This window comes from Ahaetulla prasina, chromosome 1 (assembly GCF_028640845.1).
Source record: "Ahaetulla prasina isolate Xishuangbanna chromosome 1, ASM2864084v1, whole genome shotgun sequence".
Taxonomy (NCBI): Eukaryota; Metazoa; Chordata; class Lepidosauria; order Squamata; family Colubridae; genus Ahaetulla; species Ahaetulla prasina.
Window position 1 is genome coordinate 107,679,634 of NC_080539.1, and position 26,620 is coordinate 107,706,253.

The 26,620-nt window shown below is 39.6% G+C and overlaps 1 protein-coding gene and 1 long non-coding RNA gene across 7 annotated transcripts in view; one reads left to right on the forward strand and one right to left on the reverse strand.

Moving 5' to 3' along the window:
* Window positions 1-26,620, reverse strand: part of LAMA2 (laminin subunit alpha 2) — a 515,150-nt gene that overhangs the window by 318,473 nt on the left and 170,057 nt on the right. For all 6 annotated transcript variants that reach the window (XM_058172079.1, XM_058172060.1, XM_058172053.1 and 3 more), the window contains exons 5-9: window positions 6,616-6,795; window positions 4,673-4,762; window positions 2,275-2,392; window positions 1,096-1,274; window positions 475-574 (exon numbers count right to left, since the gene is read on the reverse strand). In XM_058172079.1, coding sequence (XP_058028062.1) covers window positions 475-574; window positions 1,096-1,274; window positions 2,275-2,392; window positions 4,673-4,762; window positions 6,616-6,795 — 667 coding nt within the window. The remainder of the gene's footprint in view (window positions 1-474; window positions 575-1,095; window positions 1,275-2,274; window positions 2,393-4,672; window positions 4,763-6,615; window positions 6,796-26,620) is intronic.
* LOC131192689 (uncharacterized) lies at window positions 2,136-6,678 on the forward strand. The gene is made up of 3 exons (XR_009153778.1): window positions 2,136-2,215; window positions 2,567-2,637; window positions 6,561-6,678. It is a non-coding gene; the product is annotated as an uncharacterized LOC131192689 (long non-coding RNA).

Genomic DNA, 26,620 nt, shown 5'->3' on the forward strand with positions numbered 1-26,620 from the left:
GGGGATTTGAATTAGGTCTAATTACCATCTCAAGAGAAAAAAACCTTGCTCTTGGCGAAATGGTTAAAAAAATCTTTTAGAATGACATAAATGTATGGTTCAGATGTACAGCTATTTTTAAAAGACCATTGTGGACTGGACACCAGGGAAAATATATTTTTTTATATTTTCCTAGAGGTTCACAACAACTTTTCAAAAAAAGAGAGAAAAAGATAAGATACAGAAAAGAAGAAAAATTAAAAGTCCATTGGGGAAAAAAAATTCCCGCCTTCATTTGCAAATGTCACAACATAGCAATACCAAAAGAAAACATGAGAGACAACAGCTTCAGTCTCTGAGGGAAAGCTCTGCGGGAACAGAGGCAACTTGCAAGATGATGTTTATCAGAGAAGTAGCTTACTGAAAAGAAGCTTCTGCTTAACATTAATCTGGAAGATGTGGGACATAAAATTTAATATCACTCAAGCATCTCACCTCCTGTAGCTTGCTTTTCATCCTTGACACAAGTGCCATCTAAAGAGCCCACAGAATAACAGTGACACGGCTGGCATGGTTGGTGATCTTTTGGATGAACCTATGGAAGCAAAATCAAAGCAATGAAGTGATCTACTGGTCCTCCTGATCATGTCACTTAACCTAATTTGGAAGCTCAAGCACTATCCTTCCCTTTATTGCAAAGCTGGAGAGATTCCATGATTACCATACTTTTCGGAGTATAAAGACACACTTTTCTCCTCCCTAAAAGTGGGTGAAAATTGCGGTGTGTCTTATACACCGAATGTTGCCAAAACCCAGACCACCCACTGGCTCTCACCCTTCAGTAGTTTTTGGCCTCCATGAATCACATTTTCCACCTCCACATGCTCCATTTTAGATACAGGGATTGGCGGCAGCAATCCCCACTACCTGGAACCGGCCAAAAATGCAACACATGGAGACCAAAAATGGGATGTGTGGAGGCCAAAAACACAATGCGTGGAGGCCAAAAATGCAACACGCATAGGCAGCAATGGGCAGCGATGTGCTGTGGCAATCCTATAAGCCTGAAACAGGTCTAAATTGGAGCATGATTCATCAGAATTATGGATCCTTTACCCCTTTTTGCCTGAAGTATCCGTCAATGCATGTTTCACAATTGAAGCCCGCAGTGTTCTGGGTACAGTTAATGCATACTCCGCCTCCAAGATATTCTCCATGGAGATTCAAACTCTGCTTTCTGTCTGCCACCATTTGATCATAGTAACATTCTTCTGCCTTCCCATGGCAGTTGCAAGCTAAAGAGCAGAAGTATATTAACAAGCGTCACATCAGTCTGCAAAAATGTAGAAACATTTTTTTCCAGGAATTAAACAATATTCTTTCATTGTTTTGATCCTAGTCCACCAGAGAGTTTGAACTATTTGAATTAATAAGTAGCCATTCACATATTATGCTGAGGAATTCATCAGTATTACCTTTCTAAACCATGTTAAGAGTAGAATCTTCTATGCCTTTTCCAGACCTTATCCTCTGACAATGCCAAAGTACCATTAAAAAAATCTATGTAGACTTCCAATATTTGTAAGTTAAATAAGTTGTTGAAAAAATACTAAATGGAAGGCTATTATTAATGGGAATGATTCTGGTACTCCAAAATAATTAAATATAGTTGAATCCTTTTAAATTTTGCACTAAAATGATGATGCACCTCATTTATTCTGACCAGTTATATGTTATTATGAATGGCAATTGTTTTTAAGCTTATACCATGAGAAAGTTTTTAAGATGCTAAGACTATTTTGTTTTTTATTACAACATGCTAATATTAAAAATTGTCATTCACTATTAGTTCTAAGTTACTTATTAGGAACTTGCATTGCCTTTTATTAACAAAAAAAAATTAAACAGACCTAAAGGAATGCAATCCACTAATTTTGAATGCACACCTAAATTTAATTTATCCCATTGAAACAAATGTATTGCACAAGTTACATTAATCTTCCATAAATATACATTACCACAGGAGCTACAAATGTGATATGTTCATCATCAAATATGTATAATTAACCCAATCTTATTATCTGATACAATTATAATTTAACCTGTTTTTTCTAATTTCAGTTTGTTTTTTCCACTAAGAACCACAGTTAAAATAACATACAGTTTTCCTAGTTTCTCATCCAAATGGCATGAAGACTATATCACACTGTGACTATATCACAATGAATATATATAGGTAAGCCTCTTTGTTTTGATTCATGTTATAAATCACATTCATTGAATTATTTCTGTTACCTTCACATTCATGTTTTACAAGGAAAGTCCCAGCTTGCCATGGTTTCTGATTAAATCCAGGACAACACCGATCACAGCTTTCTCCACAAGTGTTATGTTCACATGCACAAGAAGATCTCTGTTGGTGTGGAATGAGATGGGATAGAATGGGATGGGGGGTGAGGTGAGGTGGGGTGGGGGGAGGGATGGGATGGGGTAGATAGATAGGATAGGATAGGATGTATTAAAACAAATTATTATTATGACAGTATACACAGCAAAAGAGATAATTATGCTGGATTTCGTATTACAGATCACTAGTCAAACACTTCCCAAGCGTTTAGGACTGCGTGATGTATCGGCGAATTATGCGAGCAGATCCCAGTAAGGTGGCCTTCTATTATTATTATTATTATTATTTTGTCATTATACACAGTATACCCATACAACGAAATTCACTTAACACCCAAAGACCAGGTCCAACACACATAACAATCCCCAAACACCCACCCCCCCACTCACCACAGATTCCCCACCCCTAAACCACCCAAACATCCACACAATAGACCAAGCTGGGCAATCAGATAATATAAAACAGTGCCTTGGTAACATACTGGATGATGCCATAATATACAAGCAAACTATGATTCTATCAAAATAGCTAATGGATCAGCAGATTACATAGTTGTGTCTTATCCCTCTCTCTCTCTTATATCCAATTTCTTCCATGAAAGAAATAGTTTTTTCAACAGTGGAATGGCAAATCTTGATACAACCCATGTAAAATGTAAGGGGCGTGCATAAGAGCAAAGGGGCGTGCATAAGAGCACCAACGTGCCTACCGTTCCTGTCCTAATGTTCCCGTTGATTGTATCCAATTTCATATAGTTATTACATACTTATGATTATATTTATGCTTATAATATTGATCATTATATTGATCATTTTATGCTTATGCTTATATATAATTTTGTGACAAATAAATAAATAAATAAATAAAATAAAATAAAATGTGACATATATGCAGATAAATAAGCTGAGGTTTTAGACAAACACAGACAAATCTAGAGATGGATTAGATGCCAATATGTTTTCTAATGTTCTAATGCTTTCTAAAGGTAACAGTGCTCCGTGCGCCTTTGGTGTTTAGTCATGCCAGCCACATGACCACGGAGATGTCTTTGGACAGGCACTGGCTCTTCGGCTTTGAAATGGAGATGAGCACCACCCCCTAGAATTGGGAACAACTAGCACATATGTGCGAGGGGAACCTTTACCTTTTTATGCTTTCTAATGGTTTATTGCTGGGTAGCCAACTCACTTTTGATTCTAAATTAGCAGAGTAACCATTAACAGAGTAATTCAACAGGAATTGACTATTTCCATGATGATGATATTAATCAAGGAATCCTGCAAATCTCAGGTCACTTAGATTTATCACAACATTTTACTCTTTCTTTCTATATGGTACACTAGATAAATTAAACTCTCTTTTTGCAATAACCTTCCCAGTTTTTCTATTCAAAGAAGGTTTCACTAAGTATAGAACTGCTTATAATGAATAAACTGTCAGTGAAACCTAAGGTCACCTGCGCCCTTTTTTCAAAGAAAGTTTCTTGGAAAAAACGTTTCCTTTTTTTGGAATGTAAATCTGTTTGCATAGGCCTGCTAAAAAGGGAATATACAGTAAAGAGAAAAATAATTTTAATAAGTGATATGTTAGGCTTTCAATACATACGATCTCAGGTAAAGTGATGATTGATGGATATTTTTGAAGAAAGTGTTTAAATACTGTGCTAGTTAATACAATTTTGATCATACAGTGCTTTTTTATATCTAGAAAATATCTCTGTCTCCCACACATGCATATATAGACACCAATTTTAAGAAATTATTTTAGAAAATGCAAATGCAAATAAAATGATATTTTTTTTCAGTCAATCAAGCCAGGTAATTAAGAAAGCATATGATTTCCCACCCCACCACCACCAATTCTCTCTGCTGATGGAAAGCAGCTATCAATTAGATTGAGAATAGCATGAGTTTTTATAATTTGCCCCACCTCTTCTCCAGATTTCAGGGGCTGAAATCGTACACCTGGAATAGTTGTACGGGGAAGAGAATTATTAAAAGTCATATCCTTTGTAGACAGAATTAATGGAATTCATGGTAAGGTTTCAGTCCTTTACACTTTTATTATATACTTTGCACACTTACTGTTAAACTTAATAAAGCTTATTTTCAAATTAAGATGCTGAAAAGTAAGTGTTTTTCAAAATTTGATATGCCTGAAAACAGTAACAGCTATCTCAGTCATGACTTCGAGAACACTGTGGGTGAGAAGTTATACAATCAAGACAAAAAGAGATTGTATACATGTATCTCTTTTCATATTAGAATAATGTTGAAAAATACGTACATTTGTGGCTGGATTCAATGGGCATGCTTTTGCATGGCCAAAACAGATGCACATTCCTCCTGCTGAGATGTCTTTCACAGAATAATAATACTGAAAAGAAAATTAAAAAGAAAGATCCATGTTATTATTACACTGCAAGCTAAAAACAAGAAAGTATCATTTTGGTACCTAATCAAGAACTTTAAAAAGGTGGGAACAAACTTGTGCTTTATTTTCACAAAAGTCAAGAAATAAATTTACACTGCACAGTATTTGATTACTATGAAAAATAATTCAATAATAAGGTTCTAGGTCTTTGGGTAAAGGAGCTATACTCCTTCTGCATTCCTATAAGGGTTTTCCTAAATCCCAAACAAGGGTATGCTGACATTAATTATGTTGAAATACTGTGGGCAAGGGAGAAATTTTCCCCAACTCTTTTTTCTTTTATAGTTTTTTATGTTGAAAATGGACTCAGTGAGTCAGGACATTGGAGATAATTCAGTGAGTTTCAGAAAAAAAAATAAGAAAAAACTCCCCAGCAAATATTTCCTGAAAATCCTATCTCTGTAGCTCCTACAATATGAAGGAATCTTCTTTATATAGAATGGATATCCAGAATCATCTCCAATCATCTCTAAAGTGGCAAATTAATTAATAGTGTGTGTTTAAAAGTGAAACTTTACAACTGTCCCTTCAGTTGTTTCATTTCACTAATCCATGAGCCAATATAAAATTTCCTGTGGCTATTAAAATATTTACTTGCATTTCTTGCACCATTTTCTTGCACAAGAGTCATGCTTTATGATCCTTTACAGTAAAAATGGTCATCGGGGATCAATAATGCATATATTTAGATGACCTGAGAATAGAGCATTCATGACCTCCAGTTCATTCATAGAGCCATATTTCTAAGAGGGATCATTTGAAGCATTATTACGGCTTTCTAAATCGTATGGCTAAATTCCTCTGGCTTTCCATAAAGGCATTCAGGACAGCACTTCAAATACTTACTATCATCAAGACATGCCAATCTTAGCTAAAGAAGAAGTGAAAAGAAGTTTTTTTTTAAAAAAAATATTGTATAAAAGTACTACTTTATATCACTTGTTATAAAGTGACACTTTACAACTGTGACCTGGAGCACAACAATTTTTCCAGATCTTTAAGATTGAACAAAAACAACAGGAGAAAGATTGTCTCATACTGTAGGTAACCAGACCTTAGTCCTACAGAGCTTTAGAGGTCACAACTAACATCTTAAATTGCACCCAGAGGCTTACCAGTAACCAATACAAAACAACAGTGTTACATGGGCAAAGCAAGAAGCATCTATAACTACTCATGCAGAAGTGCACTGGACCAGTTGTACCTTCTGATCTCCAAGAGTAGATAATTTTCTGCAAAAGGTATATCAACAAGAAAATTCTATTGCAGAAAATATATCACCAACCATATTCTCAAGCTACCTTCAAGCAGGCACCTATGTGTTAACCATGGAGGAGAACAGCAAGCATCCTCTTCTCCTCCAACATTGCTTTCTCAGACAAGTCCCAATCCTAATGATGTATCACCAGGATGACACATTGGGTACAGAGATTTATAATGGTACCTACCTCTGCCATTAGCAGTAGTTTACAAAGAGTGGTGCTATATGGTTTGGAATAAAATGGAATTGATTATCAGAATGAATTGTTCATTCACTGCCCCTGTTCTTGGCTTTTCGATACAAATAAGAAGGGAAACATGGAAAAAACCCTCCAGAAATATATTTCAGCCTTAAAAATTTACATACACTCATCCTGCTATTTTTCTTTAAATGAGCATATCAAAGAGAAATTGCTATTTCAGAAAGGACAAAAATTGACGTTTCATAATTTTGAAATAACCAAATCCTTTTGAATTCTAGGCAAAAGAAAAAAGGTACTGCAAATGCACATTCTAGCATCTTTGGCAGGACTTACCCTTCTTGTGACTATTGGATCGATTTCATTGGGATCTCGGTGTGCAAGCATCATCAAATCCGCATTTAGGGTCCGTATCCTCTGAAATCTTAAGCGAATATAACGAGCTGATGTAAAGTCCAATAGTGTTGGGGAAGGATCATCTGCACTTGGCCGCCCATTGATTAAGGAGGTATGAATCTACAAAGCAGAAGAAATAAGGAGAATGGTTAGCTAATATCATTCACTCAAAAATGATCAGGTTTGCAAAGTGGATGTAGGAATCACAGTAAAGAAATAAGTGTGGTTGTAAAATATTGTTTTCTCCTTTCATTTATATCTTCTCCAACCCTTTGAATCTACTGCAGAAAAAACAATTGCTATCAACCTGCCTTCCATTGAGGACCTGTATATGAGTCAAAAAGAGGGCTGTGAAAATATTTACAGACCCCTCACATCCTGGACATAAACTCTTTAAACTCTTACCCTCAAAATGACGCTATAGAGCACTGCACACCAGAACAACTAGACACAAGACCAGTTTTTTCCCCAAACGCCATCATTCTGCTAAACAGATAATTCCCTCAACACTGTCAAACTATTTACTAAATCTACACTACTATTAATTTTCTCATTGTTCCCATCACCCATCTCCTCCCACTTATGACTGTAACTTGTTGCTTGTATCCTTACGATTTATATTGATATTGATTGTTTCCTGATTGCTTATTTGTACCTTATGACTATCATTAAATGTTGTATCATTAAGTGTTAAATTGGTACCCTATGACTATTATTAAGTGTTGTAAGTGTTGTACCTTGATGAAGGTATATTTTCTTTTATGTACACTGAGAGCATATGCACCAAGACAAATTCCTTGTGTGTCCAATCATACTTGGCCAATAAAAAATTCTATTCTATTCTATTCTATTCTACTATAACACAGGTGTTAAATTTGCCATGTCATGTTACTGTCACATGATGTTTTGTGATGTTTTTCCCCTTTGTGGGGCTGGGGTAGGTGTGGCCCTGCACATGATGCATCCAACCCATGGGCCACCAGTTTGACACCAATGTTCTACAACCTTACTGGATAACCTAATGTAGCCAATTTCAGAAAAATCTGATTTTTTTTAAGTAGGAGAAAGATAATTTTCTTTTGGAGGAGAATGTGATTAGAAGCCTTCTGGATATCCAATAGAAAATAATATATGTAGCTGAGGGTTGAACTGTAAAAACATTGGCACTCTCTGAGCCGGTTTTTTTGCTTGTAGTGTTTCATTACTTGACTAGGATACCAAGGACAAAAACACATATCACCAATACTGGCAGGGCAAGCAAACTCCATATTCACTAGCACTGATGAAACCTATCATATTTCCCTGAAAGTAAGACCCAACCGGAAAATAAGCATGAGTTTTCAGGATGCTTGTAATATAAGCCCTACCCTTCCAATTAAGATCATCAACCAGATGGATGCATTTAGTATCTTATTTCCCCAAAAATAAGATCTCATGTGTTTTTTTGGAGCAAAAATTAATAAAAGACCTGGTCTTATTTTTGGGGAAACACAGCAGTCAATTAATGAAATGTCTATAAGCAAACAATCAAGCTCAGAAAGTACCTAGGCCTCCACCTTCTAGATATGTCACACAGATTCATGAATAGTTGCCTACGGATAATCATTAGCCACATGCTTTTCATTGGATGTGAGCAAAGAATAATACAGATAGGCCACACTATACCATTTTTTACACTAAAATAGATAGTATGTGTTTTTGATTAAAATGCAACTGAGCTATTTGAAAATGGTTGTTTCAAATCATATAGATTTTGTTTGGAGCAAACTAGGAATATATATATATATGATTAGAGAATTTTTAATATATAGTGTGAAAAATGTTTCAAATTTGAAAGGCTTTCCATATTACTAATTTTTAAAGCATCCGAACATAATTATCTTTGCACGCACATACGCACATTTAGATGAGAGTGAGGAAAAGAGCGCAAAAGAAGTGGGGGGAGTTCCATCAAGTCAATAATGACTCTCAGTAATCACATAGATTTTCTTCAAGAAGCTCCGTCCCCAACATAGTTCAAATAAATAAATAAATAAGAATGAATGGTAAGAAATAGTCACAGAAATGTAAAAACATATACTATGAATAAAACTTTTCAGTATTTTAATTTAATTATTTAATTTAGCTACTTTGATAGAATAAAAGAAAGTAATAATCAATAGCACAGTAATAGTATGCAGTAATACTAGTTATAGTAATAGTATCAGTTGTGGGATTCAAGTATTTTAACAACCGGTTCTCTGCCCTAATGATTTCTTCCAACAACCAGTTTGCCAAATTGCTCAGAAAGTTAACAACCGGTTCTCCCGAAGTGGTGCGAACTGGCTGAATCCCACCACTGAATAGTATGGATATGATGGAAAAGTTTCAAAGAACAGGTGATATTAGATGATTGTCCCCACATTGAAGCCATGTAGTGTTATGGTGTCATGCTTACCTATCTAGAAGTTTTCCTTTGTTTTTCAGAATTGTTAGATGATATGGTATTTTTACTATAATAATTAGCAAATGCTGCAGTTAACTGAACTGACATTTTAACATTTTTTTTAAAAAAAGAGAAATGCTGACTGAGAGTGGGGCCACTGAACTATATTCCTTCAAACCACAACTCTCATAGGCAATCAAAAGGATACCAAGTTTAATGAAATCAAACACAGCAAAAAATCTGTTATAGTGCCCTATTCTTCTGAGTTTCCCACAGGGCACAGGAACAGTAGGCACGCCCCTTAAAGACCTCTTAGGAATGGGTGAAGTCAATGGTAGATAGTTTTTGGTTGAAGCTTTTGGGATTTTGGGAAGAGACCACAGAGTCAGGTAGTGTATTCCAAGCATTAACAACTCTGTTACAAAAGTCATATTTTCTGCAATCAAGATTGGAGTGGTTAACATTAAGCTTAAATCTATTGTGTGCTCGTGTATTGTTGCAATTGAAGCTGAAGTAGTCTTTGACAGGAAGGACATTGTAATAGATCATTCTATGAGTTAAGCTCAGGTCATGTCGAAGGCAGCATAGTTCTAAATTTTCTAAACCCAGGATTTCAAGTCTGGTGGCATAAGGTATTTTGTTGTATTCAGAGGAGTGGAGTACTCTTCTTGTAAAATATTTCTGGACATGCTCAATTGTATTGATGTCAGAAATGTGGTATGGATTCCAAACAGTCGAGCTGTATTCAAGAATTGGTCTAGCAAATGTTTTATACGCTCTGGTTATTAGTGTAGTGTTTTTGGAGAAGAAGCTATGTAAGATTAGGTTTACAACTTTTAAAGCCTTTTTTGTGATGTAGTTACAGTCAGCTTTGGCACTTAGATCATTTGATATGAAAACTCCAAGATCTTTAACAGGGTGGCGGTCATCAGTAAGGTAATGTCCATCAAGCTTGTACTTTAGTGTTTAAGTTCTTTTTTCCAATATGTAAGACTGAGCATTTGCTGGTTGAGATTTGGAGTTGCCAAATTTTAGACCATTCAGATAAGAAGTCCAGGTCTTTTTGGAGGATAGCTGTATCGTTGGTGGTGTTAAATAGTTTGACATCGTCAGCAAAGAGAACACAATTACTTGTAATATGGTCACAGAGATCATTAATATATAATATGAAGAGTGTTGGTCCAAGAACGCTACCTTGAGGAACGCCACTTTTAACAGGAACAGGGTTTGATAGAGCATTGCCAATTTTGACCACTTGTTGTCTGTTTGATAGAAAAGCTGTTATCCAATTGTGGAGGGGTCCTGAGATGCCGTAGGATTTTAGTTTTAGGAGAAACTTATCATGTACTACTGAGTCAAAAGCTTTACAGAAGTCTATGTAGATTGCATCTATTGCTTTGCCCTGATCAAGATTTGTAGTCCATATGTTTTGAAGTGAAGTAAATTACATGACAAATTTTTTCTGAAACCAAATTGTTTATTAGAGAGTAGGTTGTTTGTTTCTAGAGGGAGGGTAATGGATTGGTTGATGATAGATTCCATTACTTTGCAGGTGACACAACAAAGAGAGATAGGTCTGTAATTTTCAACTAGGCTGGGGTCTCCTTTTTTGAAGATAGGGATGACCGTGGCAAGTGACCAAAGTTTGGGATTTATATTCCTTGAAGTCATCTGGTCATTAGGGTTAGGTTAGCACTCTTTCTGAAAGTTATTGAGGCCACTTAGAGTTTCTATCTGTGCCCTCAGCATCCTCTGAAGGGTCATCTGAAAAATCTTCTTGGATGAGAAGCAAAATATCTTCAAGGAAAAATAAAGTCCAGTTGCCTTTTGAAAAAGCACCTTTGGGACAACCATGACCTGGTTAGAATCTCTACAGACATTTTAAAAAGGCCAGGTAGCCCTAAATAAAGTCACTAGAAAGCAGCTCCATGGATACAATTACAGCAGGGAAGTATTGATGGCTTTCTATCCTTCTAACTTTCTACCATTATGTTTTAAGTGCCAATAATTGAACCATCAATATTTGGCCATAGCCAATCCTTGTTTTTTGCCAGTGCCACATAACCTAGTAACAATTATTCAATTCAATTCTATTGATATTGAAGCAGAGCACATTCAAGATAATACGATGGTCATAGCAAACACTCTTTTCCAACAACCCAAGAGACGACTCTACACATGGATATCACCAGACAATCAACTCAGAAATCAGATTGACTATGTGCTCTGCAGCCGAAGATGGAGAAGCTCTATACAGTCAGTAAAAACAAGACCAGGAGCTGACTGTGGCTCAGATTATGAGCTTCTCCTTGCAAAATTTAGACTTAAATTGAAGAAAGTAGGGAAAAGCCCCAAGCCACTCAGGTATGAACGAAATCATATCCCTGATGAATATACAGTAGAGGTGACAAATAGATTTAAAGAATTAGATCTGATAGACAGAGTGCCTGATGAACTATGGACGGAGGTTCGCAACACTGTACAAGAGGTAGCAACTAAAACCATCCCAAAGAAAAATAAATGCAAGAAAGCACAATGGCTGTCTGAGGAAGCTTTGCAAACAGCTAAGGAAAGAATGGAAGCGAAAGTCAAGGGAGAAAGAGAAAGATACACCCAGTTGAATGCAGAATTCCAGAGAATAGCTAGAAGAAATAAGAATGCATTCTTAAATGAACACTGCAAAGAAATAGAAGAAAACAATAAAATGGGGAGGACCAGAGATCTCTTCAAGAAACTTGGAGATATGAAGGGAATGTTTCATGCAAAGATGGGCATGATAAAGGACCAAAATGGCAGGGACCTAACAGAGGCAGAAGAGATTAAGAAGAAGTGGCAAAATTACACAGAAGAACTATACAAGAACGAGCTTAACATTCCTGATGACCACGATGGGGTGGTCACTGACCTTGAGCCAGACATCCTAGAATGTGAAGTCAAATGGGCCTTAGGAAATCTGAGCAACAACAAAGCTAGTGGAGGAGAGGTATTCCAAGTGAGCTATTCAAAATCTTAAAAGACGATGCAGTAAAAGTGCTACACTCAATTTGCTAGCAAATTTGGAAAACTCAACAGTGACCACAGGATTGGAAAAGGTTAGTTTATATTCCAATTCCAAAGAAAAGCAACGCTGAAGAATGTTCAAACTATCACACCATTGCACTCATTTCACATGCTAGTAAGGTTATGCTTAAAATCCTACAAGCGAGGCTCCAGCAGTATTTGGATTGAGAACTACTAGAAGTACAGGCAAGATTTTGAAGAGGCAGAGGAACTAGAGATCAAATTGCCAACATACGCTGGATCATGGAGAAAGCTAGGGAGTTCCAGAAAAACATCTACTTCTACTTCATTGACTATGCTAAAGCCTTTGATTGTATGGATCACAACAAATTGTGGCAAGTTCTTAAAGAGATGGGAGTACCATACCATCTTATTTGTCTCTTGAAAAATCTGTATGCGGGTCAAGAAGCAACAGTGAGAACTGGAGATGGAACCACTGATTGGTTCAAAATTGGGAAAAGAGTCTGGCAAGACTGTATACTATCACCCTGTCTTTTCAATTTATATGCAGAGCACATCATGAGAAAGGCGGGGCTAGATGAATCAAAAGTTGGAATTCAGATTGCCAGGAGAAATATCAACAACCTCAGATATACAGATGATACCACTCTAATGGGAGAAAGTAAAGAGGAACTAAAGTGCCTCTTGATGCAGGTGAAGGAGGAGAGTGCAAAAGTTGGCTTGAAACTCAACATTAAGAAAACTAAGATCATGGCATCTGGCCCTCTCAATTCCTGGCAGATAGATGGGGAAGAAATGGAGGTAGTAACAGATTGTATTTTCCTGGGCTCCAAGATCACCGCAGATGGGGATTGCAGCCAAGAAATTAAAAGACGCTTGGTCCTGGGGAGGAAAGCTATGGCAAATCTAGACAGCGTACTAAAAAGCAGAGACATCACCCTGCCAACAAAAGTGCGTATAGTCAAGGCTATGGTTTTCCCAGTTGCAATGTATGGCTGTGAAGGTTGGACCATGAGAAAGACTAAGCGCCAAAGAATTGAGGCCTTTGAACTATGGTGCTGGAGAAGACTCCTGCTAGTCCTTGGACTGCAAGGTGAACAAACAAGTCAGTCCTAGAGGAGATCAATCCTGACTGCTCTTTAGAAGGCCAGATCCTGAAGATGAAACTGAAATACTTTGGCTAATGAGAAGGAAGGACTCATTGAAGAGGAGCCTAATGCTGGAAAAGATTGAGGGCAAAAGAAGAGGGCGACAGAGAACGAGGTGGCTGGATGGAGTCACTGAAGCAGTCGGCGTGAGCTTAAATGGACTCCAGAGGATGGTAGAGGACAGGAAGGCCTGGAGGAATGTTGTCCATGGGGTTGCGATGGGTCGGACACAACTTCGCAACTAACAACAACAACAATATTCTATTGATTGCAATGCATATAGCACTGAAGTGCTTAAAATGCATCCTTTAAACCAGCAGTGAAATGTCAAATACTGTTCATGTCATATTCTACTTCAACTAACTCAGTCCCCAAAGAGCACTGGTAAATGTCAGCTTAATGAATTGTTTAGCAAATATGATTATATGCTGGGCAACTTGTACCTCAGATAGCATGAGGTAAGCATGAGCCTTTTGTCAGCATCTCTCTTTCTTTGAGCCACTTGCACCTCAGACTTAGAATTACTCCTCTAATTCATTCTTTTCTCCCCTGCAGCAGTGCAATTCTTGCATTTTTCATTTTTGAAGGGAAGGTAATTTGTCAAAGACAATGTCTTTTGAGAAATTTAAAGAAATTGTTCATTGTCAAAGCAATGGTTATGAATAAATCCTAGAGTAATAAGGCATTCAATTTTCTTAAAAGTATTTTGTCATGCACCTTTAAAAAGAAATTGTCGTTTATTGCCATTGCAGCTAAAAGAATATATTAGTAAACCAATTATTTCAACAATAATTATGCATAATAAGAAATCTAGAGGAGTCTGGGCAAACACACACAATCAGCTCTAACAGAATGACTGCGTTCCCACAGTACCCGTAGCAAATCAGGAAAAAAGTCTAGCAGATGCATTTATCTAACATATTCAACAAGTTTTGTGTGGCTAAGTGTGTTGTTTGAACTCAAAACTTTTGGTTGTTTTGTGGTTCAGTATAGCATGCAAACTCAGAAAATAAAATAGTTCATATACAACGCTAAGGGTGATGTGTAAAATGCAGTCTTCGTCTGTTGAGAGAGTTTTCTCATGAACACAGTTGTCCATAAGCACCAATTTCTGTAGTACTGCTCTAGAGATGTTATCAGATAATAATCAGATTCTACAATAGCACTTATGAATCAAAGAGCTTCCACTTACTCCAAGCCTGGAGATACATTGGAGTGAGATCTTTCTGCTTTCTACAACAGATTCAATACAGCCCTTAAGCACCCCATTCAATATAAACCTTCTGAAGACTGGTTGGGGAACCAATAAAACTGCAGGGAAGAAGCAGGCATAGAAACACTGAACACAGAAGCTATATTCTCTTTGTATAAACACTAGTTATCTGGACTAGGCCCCCGTGAATATAGTGAGTTTTATTTCTTAGTAAAAATGCACTGGATCATGCTACTAATTATTCCAGCTTCAGCTCTACACACATTACCTGAGACTAAGACTTTACTGGAATTATTTTATTTTATTTTATTTTGTCACAACAGTATATATAAGCATAAGCATGAAACAACTATACAACATATAAGCGTATATATAATGAAAGGAAACAATAGGACAGGAACAGTAGGCACTTTTGTGCACTTATGCACACCCCTTATAGTCCTCTTAGGAATGGGGTGAGGTCTATGGTAGACAGTTTTTGGTTAAAGCTTTTGGGAGTTTGAGAAGAGACCACAAAGTCAGGTAGTATATTCCAAGCGTTAACAACTCTGTTACAAAAGTCATATTTTCTGCAATCAAGATTGAAATGGTTAACATTAAGTTTGAATCTATTGTTTGCTCTTGTATTATTGTGATTGAAGCTGAAGTAGTCTTTAAAAGGAAGGACATTGCAATAGATGATTCTGTGTGTTAAACACAGGTTATGTTGGAATCGGCGGAGTTCTAAATTTTCTAATCCCAAGATTTCAAGTCTGGTGTTATAAGGTATTTTGTTGTTTACAGAGGAGCAGAGAACTCTTCTTGTAAAATATTTCTGGATTCGTTCAATTGTATTAATGTCAGAGATGTGGTATGGGTTCCAGACAGGTGAGCTGTATTCAAGAATAGGTCTAGCAAATGTTTTTTATGCTCTGGTTAGTAGTGTAGAGTTTTTGGAAAAGAAGCTATGCAAAATTAGGTTTACAACTCTTAGAGCCTTTAATTAAGTGTTACTCAACTCAGCTAGAAAATACTTCTGAAAGGCATATTAAAAATGATAGGTTGGGTGTATGTTTTCTCAGTCTAAATTCCAGTGAGCATAATAGAGTTAAGTGCAAATAAATGTGAAAATGGTGACACTGATAGCTGACATCAATCTCTAGCTCTTTGGGGCATACTTCTTTATAGACACAGATCAGGGGATAGATAACTTGCAGCCTAGAGACAATTTGAGTCCCTGACCAATATCAACACCCTATGTTTCTCAGGAAAGGATTTCAAATGGTTAGGATGTTATAAGAGTACCTATCCATCTTGTAGCCCCTTGGTTTCTTCCAAATTTTAGGCCACCTCTGTTAACAGTTATATATTATCTAGACCCGTTCCAGTCTGGCTTCCAGTCCGGATATAGTACGGAGACAGCTTTGGTCGCGTTGGTGGATGACCTCTGGAGGGCCAGGGATAGGGGTTGTTCCTCTGCCCTGGTCCTGTTAGATCTCTCAGCAGCTTTTGATACCATCGACCATGGTATCCTGCTGCACCGGTAGGAGAGTTTGGGAGTGGGAGGCACAGTTTATCGGTGGTTCTCCTCCTATCTCTCTGACCGGTCGCAGACGGTGTTGACAGGAGGGCAGAGATCGACCGCAAGGCGCCTTACTTGTGGGGTGCCTCAGGGGTCGATTCTCTTGCCTCTCCTGTTCAACATCTATATGAAGCCGTTGGGCGAGGTCATCAGTGGCTTTGGGGTGAGTTACCAGCTGTACGCTGATGATATGCAGCTGTACTTTTCCACCCCGGGCCACCCCAACGAAGCTGTCGAAGTGCTATCCCGGTGCCTGGAAGCCATACGGGTCTGGATGGGGAGAAACAGACTCAAGCTCAATCCCTCCAAGACAGAGTGGCTGTGGATGCCGGCACCCCGGTACAGTCAGCTGCAACCGCAGCTGACTGTTGGGAGCGAGTCATTGGCCCCAACAGAAAGGGTGCACAACTTGGGCATTCTCCTGGATGGACGGCTGTCATTTGAAGACCATTTGGCGGCCGTCTCCAGGAGAGCTTTTTACCAGGTCCGCCTGGTTCACCAGTTGCGCCCCTTCCTTGACCGGGATGCCTTATGCACGGTCACTCATGCTCTTGTCACTTCTCGTCTGGATTATTGCAATGCTCTCTACATGGGGCTACCCCTGAAGTGCACTCAGAGGCTTCAGTTAGTTCAGAATGCAGCTGCGCGGGTGATTGAGGGAGCCATACGCTGCTCCCGTGTAACACTGCTCCTGCGCAGTCTGCACTGGCTACCTGTGGTCTTTCGGGTGCGCTTCAAGGTGTTGGTTACCACCTTTAAAGCATTCCATGGCTTAGGGCCCGGGTACTTACGGGACCGCCTGCTGTTACCTTATGCCTCCCACCGACCCGTACGCTCACACAGAGAGGGTCTTCTCAGGATGCCGTCCGCCAAGCAATGTTGGCTGGCGGCCCCCAGGGGAAGGGCCTTCTCTGTTGGAGCACCTACCCTCTGGAACGAACTTCCCCCTGGTTTGCATCAATTACCTGACCTTCAGACCTTTTGCTGTGAATTGAAAATGCACTTGTTTATCCAAGCGCGACTGGCTTAATTTTTAAACTTTTTGAATTTTAATAATTTTAATTGGGGTATTTTTATGAATTTTATGGGTCAAATTTGACGGTTTTAAATTTTCGGCCATTTATTGAATATGTTATTTTAACTTTTGTCTTAATTTGTATATTGTACTGTTTTATTCTGGCTGTACACTGCCCTGAGTCCTTCGGGAGAAGGGCGGTATAAAAATCTAAATAATAAATAAATAAATAATAAATAATAAATTATATATTATAGACAGAATTGCTATAACTAAAATATGCATGGGAGAAAAACTGTGAGCTGGTGAGCTGTGTGTCTATTTACTAGTGTTCCATGAACAGTATATATCTTCCTTCTGAAGGAAAAAAATCATCACACTTTTTTGAACAAATCCAAAAGACCACAAGATTTTCTTTGAAATGTTGATCAGCTTTCAGATATTTTAATCCCAGTAGACAATAGAATCATATCAATAAAGGGGAGAGGGTCAAATAATAATTATAAACAGGACTTCAATATATCAAGTTTTAGCAAGCTTTTTAAAAGGAAAAGGGACAGAAAAAAGATGGAATTGACTACGGAAAGAAAGTCAGAAATGGGTTTTGTTTTGTTTCTAATGAACCATGAGGAAGCAAATAGGATAAATGTAAATGACATGCAGCTAAAACCTTTTCAGATTTGTCTGCCTTTAGAGAACTGAATTATATTGGGTTTCTTGACTTTGTTCTCTAATTATTCTGCCTTTATAGTACTGTTCACATTTTGCTATGTATTTATTGACAAAGAACAGTATCACAAAGTTGTCTCCACATATTATGAGATCATGTAGGGATCACCTAGAGGGACGCTGAGAAAAGCTTCACAGCAATTTCCATATTCATACTGGAAACCAACTGCCATTGAGGGAATTATCTCTGCAAAATATATGGGTGTATTGATGTTTCTCTGTCCTTTGTCAATGTGATCAGAGAACTCTCCTGTGGAGACAACAGAATAGTACAAATAGGTCTGTAAGGCCCTGAGTCCTTCGGGAGATAGGGCGGTATATAAATATGATCAAATAAATAAATAAATTTCTATTCAAGAAATTGACCAATTAATCTTACTACGATATGAGATTCAAATTAATGGACAGAAGATGGAAGAAATTAGAATTGTTCTCTTGGCAAATAATATTGCATATGAAACAGCTGTGTGAGGGAGTCAGAAATTCAGCTTAAAATTGGAACATGACCTATCTGCACCACATCCTGTTTCACTCCAACTGAAATACCATCACAAAAAGACAGATATGACCATCCTAAATTAACAGTATTTTAAAAACAAACAAGATATGAAACATAATTTAGAGAAGGAACATGCAACCTTCCACCTGTTCACACTGATCTAGAAGCTAAAAACAAACTGCCGACTGAGTGGATGAGGATCAAGAGATAAACTCAGCTATGTCATTGTAACACTTTCTATGAAGCCAGCATGCAAAACAAGATTAATTTTTAACTATAGAAATGGAAGGAGATGTGCTACATGTCACTTAATTTCACTAACTTTTTGAGTTTAGAACCATAATAGGATAGATATTGTAATGTGTAATGTTGCAATGTGAGATACAGAGGATGTTCTGAGAGTACTTGGAAGTTCATAGGTAGGGGTGGGATGTTGACCGGCATAAAAACAATGTCCCTCACAAGATCTTGGACCTGTTGAGTAGTTTCAAACAAAGGTATAGTATAAAACAAACAAAGAAATAATGAGTATTTTAACCTCACAGATTTGGCTTACTGTAAAATTGGTATCTTGTGGCTGGCCATGCAAATCACAACAGCTGTTTTCCAACAAAAAAAGTCATTTTTTTCCATGACTTTTCCTAAAATCTCAAATTGAGAATTACTAGACTTCAAAACAGTCTTTGGCTAGGAGCTCCAGGCATATTATCTAATAAAGGACACGGTCTTTTTATCAGCTAGCATTCTATTTATTGGTTTATTTCCATTTTGTCCTCTTGCTGCTGTTCTATTTTCTACCCTGGAGCTTTAACTCAAGTATTTTCATGAAAAATACTTTCATGAAAAAAAAATTGTAGATGGATTCCATGGCTGCAGTTCATCTCCGCTTGATACATCGATGGATGCAAACAAAATGCTTCATTCCTCTGCAGCCAGGATGGCAGCAATTAATCAAGTTTTCTGATAACCTTTTTAATTAGCAAAGAAATTAAAATTAACTATATTTTGGAATAAATCAGTGAATATTGGGAAAATGGTATGTATAAAAAGCTGCATAGGAAAAATATATAGATTGGGAATCATGAAGCTGAGAAAAATATATACACCTGGAAAGACAGGTTCGAGATGCACAGAGAAGCAACTACAGATTTTTAAAATATGGTTAGCTGAGAAGTTGGACAGAACAAAATACTAGGCAATATTGCAAAGGTGGGTTTCAAAACCCGTTGCTACCAGTTCGCTCATGGGCAGAGCCTCCCGTCCATGCCGCTACCGGTTTGCCTGATCCGGTGCAAACTGGTAGCAACCCACCACTGCAGTATTGACACAAATTGTATTAACTGTCAGCTTTGGAAGCCATATTAGCACTGGAAGCTTCCACGCTGCCACCTTTTTGTGTGTGTGAAAGTAGGAGGGGGGATTTAGTAGAGGGAATGACAAAATAGCATTCTTCTTTTTGGTCAAGGTCAAGACATTAACAGTGATCTGAATGTTATGAATTACCATCAATATCAAATGTAATTAAACAATATCAAATATCCTTAATATTTCACTGTTGCTTGGATGTATTGTGAGATTCTGTAAAGAAAAAAATCAGATTTTGCTCTGAAAAGTTGATATATCCACTAAAAAAATTCAGTAGTCAGTGATATAAGTTGATATATTGAGTTTAATAAATAAACATTAACTATATATTTAAAAATATAGTTTCTACTTTATTGTATTGAACTAATTATTAGCTATTTTACAATTTTCCTTCCCCAACTAAAATATCACCAGGAATGATGTATTACTATTTACCTAACAAATTATTAAAACAAATACTTGGATCTAAGTTTTGATCAAATCTTAGGTATTCCTAAAATTTAAATTTAATTAAAATTTAAACCTCATAAAATTTAGACACTTTTCTTGTTCTGTAATAGTGATTACTTCAAACAAATTACATAGTGTTAATCACAGATTAATTATTTTAATTAGTTACACAAGTTAAGGGTCTGGGAAGTGGCTCACCAGGCTAATGCAGCCTGTTATTAACACACAGCTGCCTGCAATTACAATTACTGCAGCCTCGAGTCCCACCAGGCCCAAGGTTGACTCAGCCTTCCATCCTTTATAAGGTAGGTAAAATGAAGACCCAGATTGTTGGGCGGGGGCAATAAGTTGACTTTGTATATAAATATACAAATAGGATGAGACTATTGCCTTACACAATGTAAGCCGCCCTGAGTCTTCGGAGAAGGGCAGGATATAAATTCAAAAAAAAAAGAAAGAAAGAAAGAAAGAAAGAAATCATACAATTCACATAACTAGTCTTATAGGAACAATGTGACCTGCGTAATTAGCTCGATTGTTTTAGACGTTTGTATGACTTTGTGAAAGTTCATTTAAGAGCCAGAGTAGTGATCAAATGTATCAGTTACAAAGTGTTGCCCAATAGCAAAGCTAAAGGTGAACATAAAGAATAAAAGAAAAAGAAATGCCAGATTTTTTTTAAAAAAACCATTGGATTTAACAAATGGTTAACTGAGGAAGAGGATCTAAATATTTATGTCCATTAGATATGGGAGACAGCAAGCTAATTTGGAAGGACAAAGAAAACTCATACAACCAGAAATGCTGATTTTCCTAAAGTTCTAAGATTGTGAAATAAAATATTTATTTTATTTAAAAAATTGCTTGCAAGATTCTGATCTGAATAGAGAGAAATCAACTCTCACTTGAGACTTGGCTTGCATAGTTGAATGCAGAGAGAAGAAATGCCAATTGTCTTCCAAAAAGGAAATCATATAAACTGAAGAAAGAAAATTCAAAGGTGTGTGAATTACCACAGAAAGCTGGAAAATAGAATCACAGGAAAATAAAGTACAAAAGGAAAGATGAAACAAAGCCTTCCATTCCTGACTATGAGATGGTGCATTCTTTGACTCTGTCTATAAGGAAAAGATACTCTCTCTATAAGAAGGAGATATTGATTAAACTTGATGCTGGATTCAGGTCAGAGATTTATTTACCAGACAAACAAAAACTCCTCTCAAAAGTGGGAGGCTTTGTGAAGATACAAGAAAATAATCAACCTAGCAATTGAAGATAACCTAATTTGATCATATCTGCTATCAGTAAGGTATCCAGTTTGGTCTAGTGCAGTGGTTCTCAACCTTTATAGTGCTGCGACCCCTTTAATACAATTCCCCACGATGTGGCGACCCCAACCGTAAAATTATTTTCATTTTGAATTTATCGCACCTGAAGCCGTATTGGCTAGCGATCTGAACTGCTTGTGATTTCCTTGAGGACAGAGGCATTAAAGCGGAGACTCCTCCCCTATTAAGTTTATCGTGCCTGAAGCCAGATTAGGCTAGTGATTGGGAGTGATTGCAGTTGGCTTGAGAGGGAAACATCAGAGCAAAGATTTCTCTCTTTTTTAATTCATCGTGCCTGAAGCCAAATTCGGCTAGCGATTTGAAGAGCCTGCAGCTGGCTTGTGGAGTCAACCATTGAAGCGCAATTCTTCGACTCGCAAGTATACTTCCCATATTTCTGATGGTCTTAGGCGACCCCTGGCAAATCATCATTCGACCCCCAACGGGGTCCCGACTCACAGGTTGAGAACCGCTGGTCTAGTGCATGCTGGATGGGGAATTCTGAGACCTGAAGTTCACAAGTCTTAACACTGCCAAGTTTGGAGACCTCTGTATTAGTGGTTAAGGCACCAGACTAGAAACCAAGAGACCAGAGATGGGATTCACTTACCTTCCCTACCGATTCGCAAATGGGAGCGTGCGTGCATGCTCGCTTTGCTCACATGTGCCACCTCTGTGCATGCACACAGCCTTCTGCGCAAGCGCAGCAGTCATGCATTATGTCCAGGAGTGTGGGCGGAGCCTCCTGCAGTCACCGCTACTGGTTCACATGATCCAGACAGAACCGGCTGAATCCCACCACTTCAAGAGACTCTTGTTCTGGTTCCGCCTTAGGCATGAAAACCAGCTGGGAGATTTTGGGCCAATCACACTCTCTCATCTCTATTCACTTCACAGGGTTGTTATGGAGGAAGAGGAAGGTATTTTTTCCACTTTAAGTTATTTGGGCCTCTGTGGCTCAGACTGCTAATGCAGTCTGTTATTAACAGCAGCTGCTTGCAATTACTGCAGGTTCTAGTCCCACCAGGCCCAAGGTTGACTCAGCCTTCCATCCTTTATAAGGCAGGTAAAATGAGGACCCAGATTGTTGGGGGCAATAAGTTGACTTTGTATATAAATATACAAATAGGATGAAGACTATTGCTAACATAGTGTAAGCCGCCCTGAGTCTTCGGAGAAGGGTGGGATATAAATGCAAATAAAAAAAATTTATAAAAATAATAGGTAAAATTAAAAAAATCTTTAAAAAAATAAAAAAACCCGCATAGTTTAAAAAGCCGTCACTTTTATTATGGATAAAAGTGGGGAGTTGCTTATGAAAGGTATTTTCCAAATTTTTTTTAACTATTTGGACTGAAATGCAGCCCTGGAAATTGGTTAAAATGTATAGCATGGGAAGTTGGAAATCTCCTATATGTAGCCACAGTTACAAGGTGCAGCAGTTGGAATCCTGTATAGGAAGGTGAGCACACCAACCAAAGCAGATTGGATTAAATACAAGACATTGGGTATGTATCTTAATGGTCCAGCCAATCTGGATCTCCAACTGCCAGACAATAGCAACCTCGGTCCAGCAGGAAAGAGCATAAATCGAAGGGCCGTAATAGCTCAGGCTGTAAGGAGCCTGTTATTAGAACACAGCAGCCTGCAATTACTGCAGGTTCAAACCCGGCCCAAGGTTGACTCAGCCTTCCATCCTTTATAAGGTAGGTAAAATGAGGACCCAGATTGTTGGGGGGGGCAATAAGTTGACTTTGTAAATATACAAATAGAATGAGACTATTGCCTTATACACTGTAAGCCGCCCTGAGTCTTCGGAGAAGGGCGGGATATAAATGTAAATTAAAAAAAAAATCCATGGAGGTGGGGTGATCAGCTAGCTAAGCAAATAGAAATAATTTGTTGCCTTCCTTCCACATTAAAACTGTAGAGTCCTCGGACTTACGACCCGGCTCGCGCCTTGCCAACAGCAGACGGCTGCTGATTGGCTAAGGCGCGAGCCGGCTAAAAGAGCGGGAAACCAGCAGGGCGGCGATTGGAGCCGCCTTCTGACAGCTGGCCCTTTAAAAGAAGAGCTGTCAGAGTCCTCCTCAGTTTTTGGGCTTTGTTCGCCCTCGTTATGATCGTTGTCCTAGCAGCGCCTGTTGCGCTGATTTAATAAAGCGTTTGTTCCTTCAGTTGCCGTCTCATCTATCATATACCTTACAGTATCTAGCACTGGCGACGAAGGTGGGATTTTAAAATTTGAGGCGTGACAACTAAAGAACAAATAACTAGGCTACTTCACCCACCTCGGGGTTTGAAATGGCGACCCAACCGTCATTTGGCCCATTTGAGCCGGCCGCAGAAACGTGGGACGTTTTTATAGAAAGGTTTGAATGTTTTTTACAAGCTAACGAGCTCACGGAAATGTCAGACCTAAGAAAAAAAGGGTATTTCCTCAGTTTGTGTGGCCGAGAAATGTTTAAGACAGCTAAGGCCCTAGCGGCTCCACAACTGCTACGTGAAGTTTCTTGGGATGTCCTACTGGTCAAGTTAAAGAATCATTATGCCCCTGCTCCGTCAAGAATAGCCCGAAGACACGCTTTTCGGCGGCGTTTCCAAAAGGAAGGGGAATCGGTGTCTGATTACGTAGCTGCCCTCAGGTCAGAAGCATCACAATGCGACTTCCACGACCTGGACGATGCCCTGGCAGAGCAGCTGGTCAACGGAGTGCGAGATATGAAACTCCAACGTCGACTGTTGGCTCGCAAAGAACTGTCATTGGCTGCGGCCATCGACGAAGCCCAAGCGACCGAGATGTCAGAAAAATCTGCAAATGAATTGCAGAGTTTCCGTGCCCCAAGAGGGACCCAGCATCAGGAATCCGCCGTTCATCAGGCGGATTCAGATGGCACTGGGTCTTCCGATGAGGGGGACAGCGTGAGCCGCCTCAGAACCGCGCCCCAAAGGAATCGGCCTCAATCGACGAGACCTTCCTCGCTCAGGTGTGCAGGCTGTGGAGGCAATCACGACAGGGCAACCTGTCGTTTCAAAAACGCGAATTGCCTGCGATGTGGAAAAAAAGGTCATCTGGCGAAAGTCTGTCGGGCCGTGTTGCCAGCCGCTGACACCTGGTCAGAGCCACCCAAAACCAAGAAACCGCAACGGAGATTTGTGAACCAGACTGACAACTGTTTCGACGTTAATCACGCCGCTACCACTAAAACCAGCAACAAGATTTACATCACTGTGGATCTAGAAGGAGCTCCCTGCAAGATGGAATTGGACACTGGGTCATCCAAATCCTTGATCTCGTGGGCCACCCTGAAAAGCCTGCTACCAGAGTTATCAAAGAATCATTTAAAGCAGTGTCCAGTTCGTTTGAGAGACTATCAGGGTCACCCCATCCCTATTATGGGGTGCAACCTGTTTAAAGTCAGTCACGGTCGTTTCACCGGGCGTCTTCCCCTGATTGTAGTGAGGGGGAATTTGCCTAGCCTTCTGGGGCTCGATTGGTTTGAGGCATTCGGCCTCAACGTGTTAGGAACCCATGCAACGGTGGCAGACCCGTTTGATGACGTCTTCCAGGAGTTTTCAGATGTTTTTGATGGCCAATTAGGTGAATATAAGGGGTCGCCCATTTCCTTTAACCTGGATCCGCAAATTGCCCCCATACGCCTGAAGGCTAGAAGGGTGCCCTTTGCTCTCCGACCCAAAGTGGATCAGGAGATCGATAGGCTCATTTCTCAAGGGGTTCTTGAACAGGTGGATCATTCCCCTTGGGAAACGCCTATCGTGGTTCCTATTAAGCGGGACGGATCCATTCGGATCTGTGCCGATTACAAGGGAACCATCAATAAAGCCTTGCAAGCGAATCCATACCCAGTCCCAGTAGTGCAGCATTTGCTGCACTCGCTGGGGCAGGGTTCCATCTTTGCCAAACTAGATTTAGCGCAGGCATACCAACAGTTGCCGGTCGATGAAGCAACAGCCATGGCACAAACCATTGTTACGCACAGGGGGGCTTTCAAGTGCAAACGTCTCCAATTCGGCGTTTGCGTAGCCCCGGGGTTATTTCAAAGCCTTATGGAGCGGTTGCTCCACGGGCTCGAGGGTGTCGTCCCCTATTTTGACGACATCCTCGTATCAGCCACCAACCAAAGTGATCTGTGCGCTAAGCTTCGTGCCGTCCTATCGCGAATTAGAGCGGCAGGTTTAAAACTCAAACGAAAAAAGTGTTTATTAGGGGTGCCCAAGGTGGAGTTCCTGGGATTCCTAGTGGACTCCCAGGGCATCCACCCCACTCCTTCTAAGGTAGAAGCTATCAGGGACGCCCCCACTCCGGCTAATAAAACAGAGCTGCAAGCCTTCCTAGGCCTGCTCAATTTTTACGCCATCTTCTTGCCCCACAAGGCATCTGTAGCGGAGCCCTTGCATAGGCTCCTGGATGCCAAATCCCCCTGGCGCTGGGGGCGGGACGCAGAAGTGGCGTTCAAAAAAGTAAAGTCCTTGCTCACCTCATCAGCTGTGTTGGTTCAGTATGATCCACTACAGCCTCTCACTCTTTCCTGTGACGCGTCTCCCTACGGGATCGGCGCCGTCTTAAGCCACATCCTACCCAATGGCTCCGAGGCTCCAATTGCCTATTATTCCCGGACGCTCTCCGCGCCCGAACGGAATTATAGCCAACTGGACAAGGAGGCATTGGCGGCTGTGGCTGGAATCAGGAGATTCCACGAGTATGTTTATGGACGATTCTTCGTGTTGGTCACAGATCACAAGCCCCTTTTGGGCTTGATGGCCGGTGACCGCCAATCGCCGAACATACTGTCGCCCCGCCTATCCAGGTGGACCGAGTTCTTGGCGGCATACAATTACCGCCTAGTATACCGTCCAGGCCGGGAAATTAGCCACGCAGACGCCCTGAGCCGCTGCCCGCTCCCGGTAGCAGTAGTCGATCCGGCTCCCGTTTCCTCTGTGCTACTCATTGATGAGTGGCAGGGGCCGGTATCGGCCTCTGACATTGCCAGAGGCACTTCCTCCGACCCTACCCTATCCCAAGTTATGAACTGGGTACTCAGGGGGTGGCCGTCCTCAGCTGTCCCTCCGGAGTTCCTACCCTTCCAGCGCAGACAGCATGAGCTGTCTGCGCTGAAAGGATGCCTCTTGTGGGGAAATAGAGTAGTGGCACCCGAGGCGGTTAGGGCGC